General features: G+C 40.7%; 1 protein-coding gene across 1 annotated transcript; it reads left to right on the forward strand.

Annotated features, from left to right (window-relative positions):
- The first annotated feature begins 7,462 nt into the window (after positions 1 to 7,462).
- On the forward strand, positions 7,463 to 19,234 carry LOC148815781 (L-amino-acid oxidase-like). Its single transcript, XM_088904664.1, has 8 exons — positions 7,463 to 7,505; positions 7,971 to 8,010; positions 8,879 to 9,093; positions 11,002 to 11,114; positions 12,730 to 12,931; positions 13,988 to 14,062; positions 14,506 to 14,642; positions 17,187 to 19,234. The coding sequence occupies exons 2-8, from the start codon at positions 7,980 to 7,982 to the stop codon at positions 17,977 to 17,979; spliced, it is 1,566 nt and encodes a 521-aa protein (XP_088760790.1). The 5' UTR covers positions 7,463 to 7,505; positions 7,971 to 7,979; the 3' UTR covers positions 17,980 to 19,234.
- Positions 19,235 to 21,182: the final 1,948 nt, after the last annotated feature.

Genomic DNA, 21,182 nt, shown 5'->3' on the forward strand with positions numbered 1-21,182 from the left:
TTCAGCCAATGAATGAGCTAAAGTTCCTCAAGGTAAAAACAGGCAACACAGAGCTCCAAGACTTTTTCGGAGACTATTCTGTGGACAGTTCTAAAGGGAATTCAAGGGAGAATTCCAGGGGAGGATGGCCCAGGAGCAGAAGGCTCCCAAGGGCAGGACATTCTCGCAGCGCGCCTCCTGACCATCCTGAGACTCAGCCCGGACAACCACGGAACGGCCAGTGTGTCCGAGTGCCAGAACTTTCCTCTGTTCTAAGAGTCTAGAGCGGAGGTTGCCAGAGAGTAACCCAAAGATCCACCCGAGGTTAGGACCAGCAGCAAGCCTCATGAACAGGTCGGAACTGTGGACAGCTGAATAACTATTCAGAACTAGCGCTTCATCAGGAATGAACCGGTCCTCTTCCTGACCTGCTGGGACCCACAGTCATCTTTTCTCCTGTGCGCAAACTTTGCTAGTTAAAGCCAACACTAACTAGCTGGTCAGTGAGCATCAGCAGCACACCGTCGCAAGCCGCACAGCACAGCCTGGCACGGAGCCAGAGAGCCCACAGGAGATCTGAATCCCCAAAGATTGGATGAGTATTCAACTTCACTGCATTACTGCTCGAGAATTCAATTGTTATCCCAACCAGTTGATATCAATTTAATTCCTAAGAGTTATGTACTTGTTTTGAGTATCTAATGTAGAAGTTATAACCAAGTTCATTTATGAAACGGTCTAAATGAATGATATACTGAACGTATGTCCTCTTGATATATGTAACTCTTTGTAACTGACTGAATATATACCTTTTGTATTCTGATAACCCTCTCGATAAGATCTGTTAGTTTTATATGCATATTCTATGTATTAATAAATGTATCCTCGTGTATTAGTACCTGTGTGTGTGCGTTGTTTGAGTTATATCGCATGGTTGGATTCTAAAGCCATCAAAAGAATCATTTTGTGATTTACTGCTACAATTAATAATTGTCCCAGTAAATGCCCAAACCCTACAGAACTGGTGCCTTCAGAGAAAACACTACAACAATATAAAAACATTGTAATGCTGTGAATGCATGGAAAAAACAGTGCAAGCTCCACTATCTTTATTGCTTTTTTCTCATGTCTAAAACATTGTTCATATGATTGATTTTTTAAAAAATGTAGCCTTTCCATTTTCTACATTAAAATTGTGTTTCCAGAATGCATTTAATCAAGCAACTACTGAGTGAGAGGTTATTTGTCTTTAGATGTTGCTGACATTTACTGTAAATTATCTCATGCTTAGAAATGGGAACATTCATGTTCTGAATAAAATATGAAGTTTCAAAACTTGTATACATGTTTTGCTTTTTTTTTTTCAAATCATGGGGCACAGTATGAATTATCTGAAACCTATTGCCAGGCACCTGAAGTTGCTGCAGTCAATCATCTTGAAGGTTTTCTGTATTCCTGGGTCCTGAGAGTTATTTTCCCCACAATATTATTAAAAAAAAGAAACAAACTTAATCTCACTTTTTCTTTTTTTTCCAATTTTGTTGACTTGTCTTATACACTTGTACTGTACCTACCAAATAGCCTTGTTTATGAGAAAGTATATTTCATAGCATGCAGTCTTTGACTCATGTAAATCTTTTTCCCTGGAAGAACGAAATGATTTTTAATCATGAATCAACATGTCAGCTGTGCTGTGGAACCTGACACTTTTTCACATTTGAACACAAGTTTCAACACTTGATGAAGCAGTGCCTTATCCAGACCCCTTCTCTGTCAGAGCTGGCATCTGCTGAATCCACACTCCCAGTTTTATTCTGTCTAGACCAGCCTCACAGCTGTGACTTTGGATGCAGAATCCTTCACAAATCATTCTTCAGCACATTGCAATATATCAGGAAGTTCCCTCTGAATAACAAAATGGACTAAAACGAGCAGGATGGAATTAAAGGCTGTACTAGAAGGCATTTACTTACAAGGTCAACATTGAAGAAGGTCTAGGAGAAATTTCTATTCTAAATACAGTAAACCCTTGGTTGAAAAGACAAGTACAGAAGAAGGAGTGTTCATTATTGTAGAATATATAGTGTATGATGTTTTATCAGCCCAGAAATACACTACTAAGTGAAAATATATACAGTACATGTATTATGTTCTGTAATGCTTTCTGGATATTTTGACATATTTTTCTTTTAATATTGTAACTGCAATCAACATAGTCAATGAAAAATCGTACGCCTTTTTATCATGAATATGCAAGCTCTTTCTTTCATGTGTTGCAAATACACTGTACACATTTCATTAAAGTGTATGAAACACAAACAACTCCCTTCGTAAGCAATAGATCTGCCCCTTTGCATTATTGATATTCCTGAATTTCAAACATATGAAGTTTTAAAGTATTGAGTCATGTTAAACTCTTTTATTCAACACGATGTCCAACTGTGATGCAATCACTGTTCACTATACTGTATATACTTTAATACTTTTTTAAAATGTATTTTAAAACTCATTTAAACTTTTAATTTAGTTATTTTGCATATTTGTAAGAAAAGAAACCTAACCTGTTGGCCGGCCTAGCTGTCATATTCCTTGGAAAAGGTGTGTAAATGTGAAAGAATGTGGGTTATGAAACAGCTGTTTTCAGTGTTCTCTGTGATGAAAGATATTTGGCAGGAATAAAGCATGGGTGTAGAAATTAATGATCAAATTGAAGAGTATAAGAACAGAATAAGCTTTATTGTACATCACATATAGTTTCCATTTTGATAAATTCACTAGTATTCAGCCTACTTCTAATTTATCATAATATTAACATTTATAATTTTATGTGTTCGGGATACTGTACATGAGCTGTACAAACATGAATTGTGCAGATTTTTGAGGGAAAGTCTACTTCTGGAAAAGAAAATATAAGTTCACAGTTCAGCCATGAATACTAATGTCTTCCTTTTAACTTGAAACAAAGAATATCCAAAAAATACAAATGGACAGAGTCTTTAGAAAAAGATGCAAAAATGTTATAATAACCAGGGTTAGGGTTTAAACTGCTTTATCGTCACAACTGTGGCAATTTTAAAAAGGACAATGCAGAACTCTCATATATTTGCCGATGTTAAGTTGTGAAATTATTCACCATTATTATTTGCTTGAACACCAAGATTTTTTATTTTGTCTTCATTTTTTAACATTGGCTGTTGTTTTGTCATAATATTTTTAACAGTGAAATTGTTAAATAGTTGAAAAGAGAGAATATTTCAATGGATGCAAAATGCAAAATGAATTTTGTAAAATGCAAAAAAGGGTAAATACAGCAACATCTAAGTGTATTAATGACTCACCACTGTGCTACTGGTGATTAATGTAACATTGTCCTTCTGAAACGTTTGTACTGAAATAACCAGCAGTCGACTCAAGAGTAGCCTCCCACAGGCCATTTCAGAAAAAAACTCAACTTCTGTGATCCACTGAGGCTATACACTCTTACAAGTAACAGGTTTAAGGTTTCAGGGCTTTTGGGGGTTTTAGGGTTCTGCTAACACACCTCATAGAGTACTGATGATTGTAGCACTACTTCAGTTACATCAGTGTTAGAGCATCTTTTCAGTGGCATTCCAGGGATTACAACTGGCCTGATTCATTGGGAGACTGAGTCACTGATTGATAGTGGGATGGGTGTACAGACAGCAACCCCAGTGTGTTATAATGAGCCCAGGACTGGGCAGGACAAGTTCTAAGGAAGAACCACTTACACTTATGTTCTTGATCTGCTGCCAGGTCCTCCTGTTATGGTAAAGCTGCATTTATAATTACTTTTATTATAATGTATTGCTATATATTTAATAATTAATGATGTATAAAAATACAGTACAATCATTTAAAGGCTTAAATGCAAACTCCACTTCAATACCATAAAGTTGTAAGTAAAGTGATTTAAATAATGTACGAGTGCTCACCAAATTCAAATATTTTGTAATATCCTGAGATACTCCATTGCATTACATGAATAACTTTCACATTACATTTATCTGTGATTCTTTACCAGGCATCTTCTCTGACTTTTGCAGAGGCTGCGGTATTGTTCCTCTGCTTTAGAACAGATTTGTCTTCCTCATAGGTTTTGGTAAGGAACCATAAGTCATGGTTACTGAAATAAGACGCATATAACTTATTTTCTTTTGCCAGGTTTTACTTGCACCGATGAGGAATAATTGTGGTCTCTCCCTGTCTACTCCCACCATTACAGGACCACTGTACCATATTCAGTGCAGTTCAGCCCTTTGAATGAAAATGTTCCCTAAATGTAGCCAACCAAAAAGAGTGTAAGCAGACAAAGGCTAGGGAGGAATCATCAATGCAATAAAGAATGTATTCCTCTTATGGGTTATTGTGGTTTTTTCCAAACATTTCTTTTTGTGTGAATCAACTAGTATACTGTAAGTGAGGCTTCTCATCAATGTTGCAGAATGTCTCAAGCCAGGTGAATATGTGACCTACATATTACTTTAGGACTCAATTTAAAAAACTAAAATTAGAAAACAAATCAGTGCAGATCCCCAACATTACTGTTCAAATTAACCTGCAACACAGATGAATGGAAAAAAATGTAATCACTTCACTACGCACTTTGTTTAAGATCAATAATAGTTGCTCAAATTTATGTTATGTCATGTTAGTCCTGCTGATGTGTCACCATGAATCGCAGATCATCTGATAACATAAGAAACAGAACGATGAGAGAAACTGTCCATTATCAACCCCTAAGTCTAGTTTTAACACCCAATACAAGCATACATACTGTATTTAAACCTTCTTATGATGGAAATGTCTGACAATATTAGCATTATTGTATATTTTGTGTAATCGATATTCATATATCCCACCCCAACACACTTCCTATCCCCAGGACTATTAACAACAACTTTTCCATCCTACAGGATGATCCCTCCATTGGGGCCCTCTTTTCTGACAGCCCCATCATCTCATTTCGCCGATTACCTAATTTGCGCAACCTTCTTGTTCACAGCTACCTTGACCGCCCTCAGCAACCATCCACACCAGGCACTTTCCCTTGCAACAGAGCTCGCTGTATCACCTGCAAGTACACATCTAACACCACACTCATTCAAGGCCCCCCAGGGCAATTCCGAATCACCCAGATGGCGTCTTGTACCCCCAGCAACCTTATTTACTGTATCTCTTTACATGTATCTCCAGCTATTTACATTGGAGAAACAGGAAGGAGACTCGGAGACCGCTTCAGAGAACACGTCAGGGCTGTGAAGATTAAAGATCTCTCCAAGCCCATTGTTTCTCATTTCACCTCTGACGGCCATGACCACTCTAATCTCTCCGTCTGTGTTCTCAAAGACAGTTTTCCCAACTCATACATCAGAAAGACTACCAAAACCAAAATTATCCTGCAGCTAGGATCATACCTTCCCCCTTTTCTTAACGACAGACTACTCTTCTTCTAAATTTTCTCCATTCATTGGAAGTTTCATTTCACACCTCTCTACACCTATTCTGACTTCACACCTCTTGATTGGCCTCTCTTTCTGTCCCCTGCTCCCACCTCTCACTCCTGCTCTCTTCCAGCCTTTGTTCTCCCACTACAGTACCTTTGCTTACTGCCCTGTCTCTCTCACACCTGAAGAAGGCTCCACAGCCGAAACGTTGTGTTTTCTTTCTTCTTTTTTTCAGCATGGAATAAACCTATTACTTGTTCCTTTGCAGCCTACGCATGCTGACACATCTACCCACCTGAGCGACTATATACTTGTATACCGATAGAAAAAACCCCCAACATTTTCTGGAATGAGAATACTATAGTTATAGCTTATGTACTTTCACAAAAAGTAGTCAATTTGTTTTAAGCCCTCTGACCAGCAATACAGCTTATGCAGTGAGGTATTGCAACTTGCCAATCACACAAAAGCTTGTTAGCTACACTTTTACCAAACAAGGTCCAGGTGGAACAATGCCTGATCAGCTCACCTTTAAAAAGACCCTAATTCAAAACTTAGGTCACTGCAAGAAAAAGGCCATACTTAGTTACTTTTCTGTGCATTAAATAATGCCTAGAATGTCTCCAGAAGCAAGGGAGAGGGCCATTGGCATGCTGCAGGCAGGCATGTCATGTGCCAGTGTTGCCAGACACTGGAGTAAACTGCTCCACTGTGTCCCGACTGAAGAGAAGGTTTTAGCAGACCGGCAGGACAGATGACCGTCCAAGATCCGGTCGCCGTCAAGTGACCACACCAGAGCAGGACCGACACACCAGACTGGTCCATCTGAGAGATTGTTTCAGATCTGCCACCCTTACTGCTGCTGAAACTGCTGGCAGACACAATGCCCACATCAGTGACAGGACAATGAGACTCCATGCTGCTGGACTTAGAGCAAGGTGACCTGTCAGAGGCCCTCTGTTCACACCTCCTAGGCATCACACCTGACTGGCGTAGGCCAGATAAAGGCTGTGATGGACTCGTCAGCAGAGGCATCAGGTCACTTCACGAATGAGTCACTCTTCAGCCTGTTCTGGGAAGGCCAGAGTGTGGAGGAGGAGGTGATGCATTTCTTTTTTCTGTCAGTATACACTATATATTTTCCAATATATAGTTTTCCATTTCCATGAGTATTCCAAAACTTATTTCAAGAAACTGGGCCAGATGGCCTTGTGGTATAACAATTCTTGCATTTTGACCACTGCATCAGATGTGCCCTAGAACTTAACCAGTACACCAGCTGTCCTCCTGATCTAACAAGACTGGACCTAACCCATCAGAACAGCTGTCCTCCAGGTCTAACAAGACTGGACCTGACATAAATACTTCACACAGACAGCACCCCAGGAACTGAACCCAGAGCCCTGGCACTTGATGGGAAAGTATCTCAAGGAACCAGGGCAGACAGACACAAGCACGCACTCACACACACTTAACCCATGGTCAGTGGGTTAATGCCAAACACAAACCTACCTTTGTTAACAATATGTTGTCTAAAGAGACTGGACTCCCCCACTGAAAGACAAATCTAAAACATAGCTTGTTTCCTCATAAAAGAAACAATATGTTTTGAGAAAGATGTTGGAGGAATTTACAGAAAATCTCATCTTCACGCTTTGCTTCACAAAAAGAGGCTGTGTGATGGGACTGGGTTCTTTTAATTTCCTCAGGGGCTGGCAACATGTACTTTTTGTCAAAGTATGAAGCTACTATAGCTCTCACTTACTGCTGTTTTTCATGTTATGCAATCCTTTTTGCTTCTCATCCATTCTTTGCCTTTAATTCATATTGTGAAATAAAAGCAAATTATCAATAAACAAAATGAATAATTTTTCCTGCACGGATTCTTGGGCGAACCACTTTCTGGAAAAACGAGTTAAGTGACTGTGAGGCGCAGATGTCTTTCCTCCAAAGATTGCCAAAACAGGTGCTCTCCTTCCTGCTGCAGAGAAGATATAAATACGAGGCACAAAGGCAAAAGCTGGATTCCCAACTCTGAGTGCAACAAGATCATCCCTCCAGGTAAGTGACAATTTGAAACCTTTTTCACAAGGGAAACCCAACAAAAATACTATTATTTTGGATTCTAGTGAAGGAAATGCATGTTCTACTTGTGCACTTATTTTTAATGTCTCATTAAAATAATTATTCATGCAGCTCTTTTGTAAACTGATAGTTTTAAAATTGAATCCCACATAGCATAGCTGTGATAAAATAACCCTATTATTTAGAACTGTTGTCTTTTTGTTTCTTAAATGGACATTGGTTTAAGCCTCTGGTTTAAACGATCACCCAAACTGAGTCGACTTCCAGGGAGTTGTAACAGGTATGCATTTTTTGGGGATTAATTGAGTAATTCAGCAAACTGCGAGGCACTCTAGTGCTCATCTCCACACCAGCAACTCCTACCAGTCGGACTCTCCCGTACTATATAGCTAAGATGGTACCTCAGTGCAAAGGTCTGATTGTGCTTGTTTTACTTTATAGAAAGGAAAAATGCAGCTTGGGACCATGGCATCATGTGCAAGTAACTATGTTCTTTTGATTCTCTCTCTAACGATTCTCATTAAATCATAAGCTATTCTGGAAGTTTTTCAGCTCAACTGCATTTTATGTTAAAACTAAATGTTTATTTGCAAATTAAAAGTGTAATTGACTTATTGTGTAAAAATGAATAATTGAAAATCTTAAAGTCTGATTTTAATTTTAACTTCTCATTTCTGAATTTAACTTCATCCTGTTAAGTGGTTGCAAAGGAGTTATTGTCCTGTTAGTGAGGCAGTTTTGATGAGATTGTCATGACAGAGCAATCCCTTAATCAAGCCTCCTAAACAGTTCACCTCCCAGAACTTGACGCTTCTCTGAGTGCTAGCTGTACAGTGTACAGGTAAGGGTTCAAGCAGGGAGCATCAGTCAGTGGGATGAAGAGAGACAAGAAAAGACTAATGACTTGATGTCTCTGATGCCATTTGCCACACAGTGTAGCTGGTTGTATTTTTGCTGGCCCTCTGTTGTACCTTCATTGGCCCAAGAGTTGTAAGGCTCACAGGACAAAGGCTGTGTTTTCATTGATTTGATCTATACTCATCGCTGAAAATAAACATTCAAACAAAAGCTCACATAGGAAATCTGTTTCATTAACATGCATTTAGCTTTTAAGAAAATATAGAAAGGTCCTCCAGCCTGGGCTGTTCTAGGACCTAAGAATCTGAGTCACTGGGCCTTGTGGATTAAAATGTTATTATGTCTGTCGAACTCACAGAAACAAGTGTATTCACTGTCTGGTTTATTAATTTGTACCTCTGTATAGTTTTTTATAAGTTCTTTGCCCTGTACGGCACATGTTAATGCTTTTATGTCCTGTGCCTAACCTAATATTGCTGTTCTCTCCCAAGATGTCTTGCTGGGCTGCTTTGTGGCGCTCTTAGTGCATGTGCAAGCAGGCAGCAGTGTCACTGAGCAGTGCTTCCGGGATAACGATTACGAGCACCTGCTGGAAGACGTGAAGCAAGGCCTCATCAGGACTGGCCCTCCGAAGAACTTTGTGATTGTCGGAGCAGGGATCTCTGGATTAATCGCTGCAAAACTCCTGGAGGATGCCGGACACAACGTATAACTTTCCCTGTCTCAGGAGGCAGGAGTCTCACCCTCAGCTCCTAGAGGGTCTAGCGTCTTCTTATTTTTGTTCCAACTCCATGATTTTCACAGTTAGACATCTACAGGCTTGTTTTGTACTTCTAAAGGTCTTGGACAGCTGATTAGTGAAAACAATCACATTGCTAATAGCAGTAAAAGCTTAGGTAATTAAATGACCATACTTATAAATGACCATACTTGTCCGGTAATGTACTTGTTACCGGGTGGAGCGGTGGCACTGTGGCTAAGGATCTGCGCCTGTGGCTAGAAGGTTCAAATCCTGTGGCTGGCAGAGAAATCCTATCCTGTTGGGCCCTTGAGTAAAGCCTTTAACCCCAGCTGCTCCAGGGGTGCCGTATAAATGGCTGACCCTGCGGTTCTCTCCCTGTCTGTGTGTCTCATGGAGAGCAAGCTGGGGTGTGCGAAAACACAATTTTCTAATGCAAGAAATTGTATATGGCTAATAAAGTGATCTTATCTTATCTTATGACATTAATCATGTGGACAAACTATGAAACTCAGGAGGAACAAAACAGAAGATACTAGATGCTCCATGAACTGAGTCTCAGACCCCTTTTCTGATTTGTGGGGGACAGTTATTATAATGTTCCAGCCTTGTATTTATAAAACATGTTGGTCTCTCATGTACATTATTCTAGTATAGAGCAGGTTAAGATTGGTTTAGCCAATCCATCTCTGCCCAACTGCTTGACAATCCTTTTGGCAGAGCAGGCTGACATGGGGTGCTGGAGGATGGAAGGTGTTAGAATCCTCCCTGGTGCTCATGGTAACTGAAGTGGCTCAGGACTGAGTAAATCCTTCCACACCTCATCCACTGACACTATATTACTCTTCTGCTCCGGTTTGAATTTTGGAGACAATATTGCAATATTGATTCAGCAAAGATTTTATGGTCTGTTCTCATGTTTATTTATTTTCTTAAAAAACATAAATTGCATTCACAATGGCCTAATTTGCTTTGGTGCCAGGTGGCCATGAGTTGTTTTTTTAAATTAGATGTGATGTATAAGACTTTATGGACAGAAAGCAACATAATTTGCAAAACAGGAATATTTTGTGGATGTTGTATTGTCAGTAAAAAAATTTGGAAACAGCACCTTTAAAACGAACACAATCAGGAATTCTTGTTTTCAGCATTTTTAAAAAGTATTTCTTCACGTGGTTGGCTTGCTTTATTCCATTTGAGAACTGGTGTACCAGGAGGAAACAAGCAGAAAGGACCCATGCATAGAAGGTGGAGCTCTGGGCCACATAAATGCCACTTCTAGCACATATACACTGACACAGAACACACCTGGGATTGATGATACCACATGGAGAATCAGGCACAGAATGGTGTTGAGCAAAGGAACCATTAAAATATCCCAGGCAGGACACAATTTATTTTCTATTGGCTACCACTCTCCACCGCCTTAGTTTTTTTGCAGGAATATTCTTGCCAATATATTATTGCCAATAGTATCCCAGCAGGAACCTGTCATTGCATTGTGTCAGCATTAATTAATATAATCGTTTCAGCTGACCTGCCACTAGAGGTCATTAGGTCTTCTGTTCATCGAAAACTGCATTACATGATTCATCATAGGACTAATTAAATAAAGGGTGAAGGATCTGCAGGCCATATTCTAACAAAAGATTAATTTAGACTTAGTTTGGTTCATAAAGAGACACTTAGCGTGGTAGTAGGTGTTGGGTTTTGTGTTGAGTATAGTCCTTCGATTGAATAAAGTTTCTTCACAGTAATTTGATTTAAGTGTGTTTCTTTATGTGCTTGGTTCCCATCAGTCAGCAGCTGAGAGGTAGGCCTGTCAGAGTCCTGTTACCCTTGTCTTCTGTATCCATAGTGACTTGTTCTCTACAGGTCCAGATCTTGGAAGCCAGTGACCGAGTTGGAGGGCGCATTCTCACCTACAGGAATGAGAGCAGGGGCTGGCACGCAGAGCTGGGCGCCATGAGAATTCCTGCAACTCATGAGTGAGTGTTTCCCTGGAGTGCTAGCTTCAGGATTTGATAAGGCGCAAGATGAGCTGAAATAGTGCTGATGTTTAACTTTTTCCTATTGAGTAAATTGGTAGAACAAAACTGTGATTATTGGTGCAGCTGAGAAATTAAATGGTCATGCCAGGCTATTTAACAATATTAGCCTGAAATTGTGAACACATGGTTAGCATGCAGCTCCATATTAAACTAGTGTGTTACTGTACTTTAAGAACAATTGCAATGAACTTGGTCGCTGATATTAGTAAGCAGCCCTGTACTAACTTGTTCTCAATTGCAATGAAACCAAAGTAACAGGTGCTGTCCTCTAGTGGTTATAAAAGTGGGGAACTAACTTTAACCTCCTCAGATACAATAGTTTAAGCATCTTGGTAGCGTACTAAGCAGAACATTGGATAATAATAATTGCTTACACTTATATAGAGCTTTTTTGGACACCCCACACAAAGCACTTTACAGGTAATGGGGACTCCCCTCCACCACCACCAATGTGCAGCCCCACCTGGATGTGACGGCAGCCATAGTGTGCCAGAACGCTCACCACACATCAGCTATTAGTGGGGAGGAGAGCAGAGTAATGAAGCCAATTCATAGATGGGTATTATTCGGAGGCCATGATTGGTAAGGACCAATGGGAAATTTGGCCAGGATGCTGGCGTTACACCCCTACTCTTTTCGAGAAACGCCCTGGGATTTTTAATGATCACAGAGAGTCAGGACCTCGGTTTTACATCTCATCCGAAGGATGGCACCTGTTTACAGTATAGTGTCCCCCTTACTATACTGGGGCAGTAGGACCCACATGGACCACAGTGTGAGCGCCCCCTGCTGGCCCCACTAACACCTCTTCCAGTAGCAACCTTAGATTTTCCCAGGAGGCCTCCCAGGAGGTACTGACCAGGCTCACACCTGCTTAGCTTCATTGGGTTGCCAGTTGTGAGTTGCAGAGTGATATGGCTGCTGGATCACGTTAGAATGTTCCCGTATATAGTGAAAATGTAATATAATGGAACTGTCACTAAGAAATTCTCCAAGTGATGGATCATGTTGTAATTAATTAAAATTGCTTTCTGTTACATCACAATTATTCTTAATTAAGTTTATTAAACAGTATTAGATACTTTATTAATTCTGTGAGAGAAATTGCAGTGCAACAGCAGCCTGGCATAGTCAACACAGCACAGTGTAACAAAATGATACAATAATACAACAATACAATACTGTCAGTACAGTCAGTGAGAAGTGCAGTTAAAAGTAAAAAATGGAGTATACAGAACTGCTCACAGTACAGAAGATACAAAACAAACTAGAATGTACAGTACACAAAAAGATGTATCTCACATTATAAATATATTGCACAACTCCCCAGCATATATTGCACAAAAATCAGTTGTAAACAGAGAATTTCTTGTCCTACTGCTGGATTTTAATATGAGAATCAACAGTTTTGTGGCAGAACTATTATATCTTCATATTAACATGATCATATCTGTTTAAGACAACAGTTACCTAACAGAGGAATAAGTATTCTGATATTTCTCATCTCTGCATTTAAATGTTCTGTGTTCTGTAACTCTTGTGGTATTTTCAGACTAGTCCTTCACTATGTACAACACTATGGACTCAAATTATCTGAGTTCATCCACGCAGATGACAGCACGTGGTACTTTACTAATGGGAAACTCAACCGGGTGCATGATGCTGATAAGGATCCAGATCTTCTGGGCTACCCTGTGGAGGATTCTGAAAGGGGGAAATCTGCTAAACAGCTGTACTCTGAAGCCATCCAAAAGGTAATATATCCATGAGAGTTCTGACTGTGGTGTTCACAATCTAGAGGATCATGTCTAATGGGGTAGATTAAAGGTTTTCAATGTGAACCCAGAAAGATGGGTGGGTAACTAGACCTCTTCCTTGAATCTGTTCTAACTTTTACTACTCATTGGTGCTGATCTTCCAGCCCTCTCCATTCATGTGTTTTGCGTAAAGCACAATCCATCTGCGATGATCCTTCTCACCCCTTGTTTAATAATTTCCAGTTACTCCCATCAGAACGCAGATACTGACTCCCCAACTCCAAAACCAACAGATTTAAGTTCTCATTCATACCTGTAGCCATATCCTTACTTACCTCTTGACCTTCAATGTAAATATGTCTGTATATTGTTGGTCCTGTCTTTTTTTTCCTGTTTGTCTGTACACCAATGTACACCAACACTGCTGCTGTAAAACAACTTGTCCCCTGGGGATAATAAAGACACTCTCTCTCTTTTCATCACTGGCCTCATGAATCCATTCTGGACTGTAGGATTTCCATAGTGAGACATGAGTGAGTACAGTAATTGAATCCCAATAGCTGAGACCATATGATTGGTCGAAAGCTGAAGCTGATGGTAAACCAGAATAGCAAACCTTATGTGGAGAGCAGAAATGGGTCTGTTCTACTTTAGAGGTGGTATGCTTCCTCTAGACCAGCTGTCCTAGATAGAACTGAAGAACTGGTGGATTTCAAAGTATACCAGGAGATTTTAGTCAAAAATCAGTATCTTCTGACCTGAAGCTCAAGCCTGGTCACAAACAGAATTTTCAACAGGAGAACAATAAGAAGCTTGTATAAATCTCAATGTCCAGAAGGTTAAGCTCAAGATCAGTGCTGTTAATTGGTCATTGCAGTCTCTAGTGGCTCATTGAAGTGATGAGCTGAGTTTTAAAATGAGTGGATGAGAAGGGTCATCTAAGATTTTATGTGAAAGATTAATAATATGTCAATCTGTTAGACATGTTATTGAGCTCAAGAAAAATGAGACTTTCATGGCCTTGATGATCTAAGAGAATATTTTTTCATCTAGGTCATTGATGAAATTGAGAAAGATCCAATACAGTGCCGGCGTGTCCTCAAGAAATACGATATCTATTCTGTAAAGGTGACGTTGGCTTCGAGTTCTGATCATGATGGTTTCTAGCATTAATTATCCCCACAGTGTATAGAGAAAAAAATGTTGATTATCATATTTTACGATAATAATAATGTTTGAGCCTTCTACACATAAATTCATAAAGTAAAATATACTGTAGATACACCTTACACTGTAGTTTGGCAAAAGTCTAAAGACCACTTCAGTGTTTGTTTACAGATCTAGTTTAGTTTGTTTTTTTTAAATGATTGGTATCTGGTGGCACAGTAGTTAGCATTGACAGAAGACAACACATCCAACTACTAGTAATTAAAATAGATTAAATTAGAATAAATCTGTGATTTTTGACCATGTTGTCTTCTTTTACAAAGAGCTTACATGTTCCAAGCTTTAAAAACTGTATATTACCAGTCAAAATGGATTTTTGATTTGTCTGCTCTGTGTCTCAACAGCAATATCTAAAGAGAGAAAGTAACCTCAGCCGACATGCTATCCAAATGATTGGAGATGTCTTAAATGCACAGTCCCTGTTTTACACGGCCTTCAGCGAAAATCTGAGGAGGGAGAATGACATCAATGATGACGTCAAGTGAGATTTTTAAACCTGTGGCATTTTCTTACGTAGTAAAACTAGGTTTGGAAGGAGGAACATTTTGCAATACTGACAATTACAGTGAAGACAGTGAACTAACTACAAAGTTATTCAATTTAATTCAAAATACTTTATTCATCCCCTAGGGAGTAATTTAAGAGTCAGCACACAAGCCTGAATAACACACTGTCAGTACACTTTGTTTATGATGTATACCTTGTTGGGGAGAGATACGTTTCAAATGTCATGCATTGCAATTTCATCTTACTTATGTCAGGGTAAACTTGTTTAAAAGGAAAGTTGGAGGAAATTTCATTTAAGAATGAATGTGTATTGGGCAGTACAGTGGTGCAGTATTTAGCATTGCTAGGGCCCTGGGTTCAATCCCTGACCTGCGATGCTACCTGCACGGAATCTGTATTTTCTTCCTGGTTTTGGGTGGCTTTTCTCCCACAGTCTAAAGGTTTACTGGTAGTTTCTCTGGCTTCTGGTAAAACAGGCCATGGAATGAATGTTTGTCTGTATCTGTGTGTTTGCTCTGTGATGGACTGGCGTCCCATCAAGGATGTACCCTACATTCCATCCGTTGCTTGCTGGGATAGGCTCCAGCTCCCCAGTGACCCTGAAATGGAAGAAAGGGTTAGAAAGTGAATGGATGGAGTTAATGTATCACTTTCAATAGTCTCTCTACAAACTACATTGGAAAGGTTAGAAACAAGAGTAGGGTATTCGGCCTCTTTGGTAATTTAGTAATTAATCGATCCAAGGATCTTATCCAGGTGTTTCTTCAAAGAAGCCAGATTATCAGCTTCAACAACATGGCTGGGCAGCTCGTTCCGCAGTCCAACAACCTTCTTCCTTTGCGTGAAGAAGTGTCTCCTACATAGATCTGTGGAGCTGATCTTATAACTTATTCTAATTTTCCCATACCCTCAATTTATTCATTTATTCAAAAAATGGTCCCTTGAACAAGTTGCCTCAAACATGCTATCATACGGAAGTTCTTAACTGAAGTTAGGGAGGTGCTCAATTCAGCCCTGGGTCTATCTGACATCTTACCTCTGGTGTCCTACAGCTTTAAACGTCTACTATCTCTTTTCAACGTAATGTCTACATTCCATATGGTGCCTGTACACTTCTTCTGTCTCTGTTTTTCTATTGGTGGCATTGTGATTCACTTGATTCTTTCTGGGGGTTTAGCCTCCTCATCCTATGGTCAGGAGGCTGCCTCTTAACCAAACAAGTTAAGCTAAAACTTATTATACTTAAACACTCAAATGTTTGCAAAGCAAAGAGTCTTGGGCATCATTATTGCTCATAAGGTATATAGTATGATCCCTGATAAAGAATCTTGGACAATTTCTGCAATTCTAAAATTCAATTAAAACTCGTGACTGATCACTAAATCAAAGAGAAACATGACCTTGAAATGTCACAATAGAAGCATTTTCCAAAGTAATTTTAACATCTTTCATATTTTTTCCCTTGTTTTCATAAACAAGTTGGTACCCCACCTATGTTATTGACGGGGCCCTTGCCTGAGGCAAAAACAGCCCTCGGATCAATTATTATTGATCAATTAGGAACTCCCAGCCTCAGAACCGCATTTCATTGTGCTTCACTGTGCTTCCCTACCACCCTAAAACACTCTCTATCCCCAGGACTATTAACAACTTCCCCATCTTACAGGATGATCTATCCACTGTACTCCACTCTTTCCAACCACCCAATTATCTCATATTGCCAACCACCTACTCTGCATAACCTTCTTGTTCACAGCTCCCTGGACAGCCCTCAGCAATCATCCACACCAGGTACTTTTCCTTGCAACAGAACTTGCTGCATCACTTGTAAATATATATCCCACAGCACGCATATTCAAGGCCCCTCTAGACAATTCCAGATCACTTCCGATGACATCTTGTATTTCAAGCAACTTTATTTACTGCATCTCTTACAGAAACTTCCCAGCTATTTACCTTGATGAGACACGCAGGAGACTGGGAGACCATTTCAGAGAATGAAAGATCTCTCTTTCATTTCCACACTTTCCCATTTCACCTCTTACAGCCATGATCATACTGATCTCCGTCTCCATCTCAAAGAGGGGTTTTGGAATTCCTATTCCAGAAAGACATCCATAACCAAACTTATCCTGAAACTAGGATCCCACCTCCCCCCTTCTCCCAACAACAGACTTGTTTCCATCTAATCCTCTCTTCACACCTCTCTTCACCTCTTCTTACTTCACATCACCTGAGTGTCGATACTGCTTCTCTCCTGCTCCCACCTCTTCTTCACTCCTGGCATTTGTTCTCCCATGCTTTATCAACTGCCAGTTTTCTTATCTTTCTCACCCCTGAAGAAGGCTGCACAGCCAAAACATTGTGTAGCTCTTCTTTTCTTTTCAGCATGGAATAAACCTTTACTTGTTCCTTTGCAGCCTGACGAAGTCATTAACTTGAACTTCTGAGAGTACTGGAAAATGGTAAGTCAAATGAATTATAAAAATGATCTGTCCTCTTTATCCTTTTACCCCAGATTTTACAAAATAGATGGAGGCACAGACTTACTGCCTCAGGTTGTGAGAAAAGACCTTTGGAGCAGCAGTGTGCTTCTGAATTCAAGAGTTCTGGAAATAAATCAGACCAGCGGGGGCATCTGGGTTGCGTACAGAGACAAAACGGACAACTCAGTCAAAACGACCTCAGGGGACTACCTCCTGTTCACCGGCACGGCAAAGGCAACTTTGAACGTCAGATTTAACCCCCCTCTCCCCCTGCGTAAAAGAGAGGCCCTGCGGAATGTCCACTATGACAGCTCAACTAAAATCTTCCTGGTCTTCAAGGAGCGGTTCTGGGAGAAGGAAGGCATCCGCGGGGGCAAGTCCATCACAGATCGCCCATCACGGTTTATCTACTACATGAACGAAGCATTCGAGAGCGGGGTCGGCGTGGTGCTGGCATCTTACACCTGGTCAGACGAGGCCACGTTCTTCCTGGGGATGAGTGATGAGGACTGCCAGGAGCTGGCGCTGAGCGACCTGGCAGCCATCCATGGAGAAGGAATCCGCGATCTGTATGAAGGAGGGGTGGTGAAGAAGTGGATCCTGGATGAGTACAGCCTGGGCGCCTTTGTGCTCTTCACACCCTTCCAGCTGACAGATTATTACCAGGACCTGTTCAAGCCATTTGAGAGAGTCTACTTTGCAGGAGAGCACACTGCTCTGCCTCACGCGTGGATTGAGACGTCCATCAAGTCCGCAGTGAGGGCAGCCTGGCGAATGAACAATAAGTCTGCTGAAGCTGTTTCACACATAAAGACAGAGTTTTAAGAAAGGGCTTCTGGTATCTTCTTTTCAAAGCACAATGATCTCTAGAGGGCAGAGTTCTGGTAAGCCCAGGCAAAGACCCTCCAGAGATCAATGTCTCACTGTAGTTATTCCTGTATTTCCCTGGGCATGAAAAAAAGAGTAGAAGTTCCTGGGTCCTGTTGGAACACTGTGTCTGCTGGTTTTCATTCCAGCTGAGCTCTGCACCTCCACTGCTTACTCATAACTTCACTGATGTGCTTATTTGTTTAAACATTTAGCAGACTTCAGCTGAGTAATTTGCTGGCTACGAATAGTTGAGCAACAATAGCTGATCAAGTAGCTCTCACTAGTTGATCAACTGAAGATGAACAGACAGGTGGGAATGACATGGTACTGTAGCTGACAGGCCTACAGTGGGAGTGACACAATACTGGATATGCCTCCTCTGGGACATTAGACACCAACAAAGAAGCTTTTACTTCTACAGATTCAATTGGTTACATTTTAGGCACAACGGTGAAACTCCATAGATGCAGGGTTGGAACCTATTACTAATCCCTGTAACAGCCAATAACATTTTTAAGGGTGAAAGCCAATTTAGACATCTAGCCAACATACAAAACTTAATTCATTCAGTTTGTTATTAAGAACTTTGCTGGGGCAGAAACCAGGAGACAAACGGGGTTCCTCAAGGACCAGGTCTGGGTACACTGAGTTACAGAACTGTGAGGAAGAGGCCCCCAGAAAGTCTGTCAAATATCACTGTATTTGGGAAGGGGTGACCACAGGAAATTCTTGGAGTCTCTAAATAAAACCTGTTACTGTAGGTGTTACTGTCTGGTTGTCAATATCCAAACCTCCTTTCAGCAAAAATATGGAAACCCTTTCTATGAAATATATAAAACTGGTGTTTTGTATTTACTTTAGGTGACTGTTTTCGGATATTATAGAGGTCTGTGCATGTTTTTTTTCTTCTAAATTACAGTATAGTGCAATTTGCTTCATAGCATGTGTCCTACAGTATATTATTGTACTCAGTATGCTCATGAAAGTCAGCACATTTAAAGAAACAGGCCAAAGAAATGCTCTTAATAGGCAATTTAAATTACAAATGCTGATATATATAGATATGCAATGAGCTACATTTAAAAAAAAAGAGTATATCTTGCAAGAATTCAGCAACTCACTTTTGTCTGATGTTAGGTCAATCAAGGAATATTGTAATGCTGGCAGATTTAAAGTTTTTACTTACTTTCATGGGAGAATGTCTAGTAAATTTTGGAATGCTGTTTGAAAAAAATTAACAAAAAAATCTCATTAAAAGCATGAAACACAACTGTTGCTATAAGTGGGATGTCTGAGTCTCAGATGTTTTTCAGGGTTTGCACAAGGCCTGTCAGTTCTGGTCTGGAGGTATTAAATTGTATTGTCTTAGAAAGGAGGAAAGTTTAATGACGAAAATGCTTCAAAGCAGGTTTTGCGTTCTCAAGTTGTTTCTGCAAAGGTTCCCCACCTGTTAGCCAGCCCTGTAGTTCTTTCATGAAACCATCCCCTTGCCCTGTGCGTGACAGTAAAGTACTGAAGCTTCTGGTGAAATACTGCAGACATTACTTATGGTTAGAACAGAATACACAGGAGAGGGAGAAGGGACTGATTGAAATTTCTAATCCCAAAAGGGTGTAAGTTTGTCAGACGCCCATAATTTCACTTTAAATGTCAAGATCAACACCTGGAACTGCATGTGTATATATATACAATATATATTATTTCTTTATTTCTTTATTTGCAATGTGACCCCACATGTCCAGGTAAAGAGAAGGCAGCGTGACCCTTCATGCAGGGCTCCTCAACCCCAGTCCAGCAGGTTTTGTTTAGGTTTCTCTAAGGAATTTATAGATCATTTTGGAAACAATGCAGTGCATTCACTCCACAGCTACAAGGCTTCTTTTACCTGTATAGTTCAATAAACACACACAGGTGACGTATAACACTGTGGTGAAACAGTCCAACCCTGGTTCGGAGGAGAGGGTGGTTACACAGAACAGGCAGGAGGCAGGTTTGAAGCTTCTCAAAGGCAGAGGGTTTTTTTTACCTTTTAGTTACTCTCTTCTCCTGTGAGAGATAAGGAGAGAGACTGCACATGGAGAGAAAGGGGGGCACAGTTTCTTCTAGCTCACTGTGCTGTACAAAGAAAGTGAGCTTTAAGGGCCCCTCCTTATACATGATACAGTAGGAGGGGAAAGCTGTGGCTCAAGGTCATGGGGCAGTGGCACTGTCTGTAATCCCAGGGGGAGCAGAACACTACATACCCCCCCTCTGATTCCTCGTCTCAGAGGAACACCGTCCTGGAGATGGGCTGGACGTTACCTCCTGCAGGTGCAGCAGCTGTGATTCAGCAGGGGATACTGGATGGGAGGTGCAGGCGCTGGAATTGGGGTCAGTGGATACCAGGCGAAGGGGAAGACCTCAGAATCTGGCTCAGCTCTCTTAGGACCTCCTTCGGGAGGTGTCTTGGGCTCGTCTGAGGGTGTGTGATCTTCTGTAGGGGGCCAACCACTGCTGTTGCAGCGTGCAGGTGCTGGTGCAGGACTACCAGCCGGCCCCTCAGTGACATGTGCATGCTGTAAGCCATCTCTCCCTCTCAATCACTTTGCAGGGCCACACCTATTTAGCATCGAGCTTCAGACAACGGCCTCGGACTCTATGAGGCCTGTCGACCCTAACTGTCTCTTGGGAACTGTACAGTTGTTTCTCGCCGTGAAGTCATAATTGTGCAGCTACCTCTGTCGTAGCAACTATCTAAGATCCAGTCCTGTGTTACTCAGACTTTTCCCAGCTATTATTTTACACACTGATTCTTCAGGTATAGGCCATGTACCTACCTCAATAGGATGTTGCCCAGGAAACAAAACTACAGCCCATTGATATTATCAGCTGAGCACTACAGCACAATTGAAAAAGAGCTTAGTGACTAAATGGGCTTCAAAGGCACATTGAAATTATTTGCTTATACTGTATATTATCTGCCACGCATTTACCATGGTACCATACCGCATTGTGTTGTCACCCTCAGGTCACAGACTACAACCGCATTTGGAATTTTTTCCTCCTTAAGATTGTGATACAGCACTGGCTGGGAAGGAAGAACACCAATACTGACTTTCTGTCTCATATACCCTCCCTTAATCAGACTCTGAATGCTCCAAAGTTCTACTAAGATCCCT

This window comes from Atractosteus spatula, chromosome 24, assembly GCF_055471065.1.
Source record: "Atractosteus spatula isolate fAtrSpa1 chromosome 24, fAtrSpa1.hap1, whole genome shotgun sequence".
Classification (NCBI taxonomy): Eukaryota; Metazoa; Chordata; class Actinopteri; order Semionotiformes; family Lepisosteidae; genus Atractosteus; species Atractosteus spatula.

Coding starts and splice junctions, on each gene's coding strand:
- LOC148815781 (XM_088904664.1), top strand. CDS start 7,980: ATGCAGCTTGGGACCATGGCATCATGTGCAA. Junction 8,011..8,878: donor GACCATGGCATCATGTGCAA/GTAACTATGTTC, acceptor TTCTCTCCCAAG/ATGTCTTGCTGGGCTGCTTT. Junction 9,094..11,001: donor TGGAGGATGCCGGACACAAC/GTATAACTTTCC, acceptor TGTTCTCTACAG/GTCCAGATCTTGGAAGCCAG.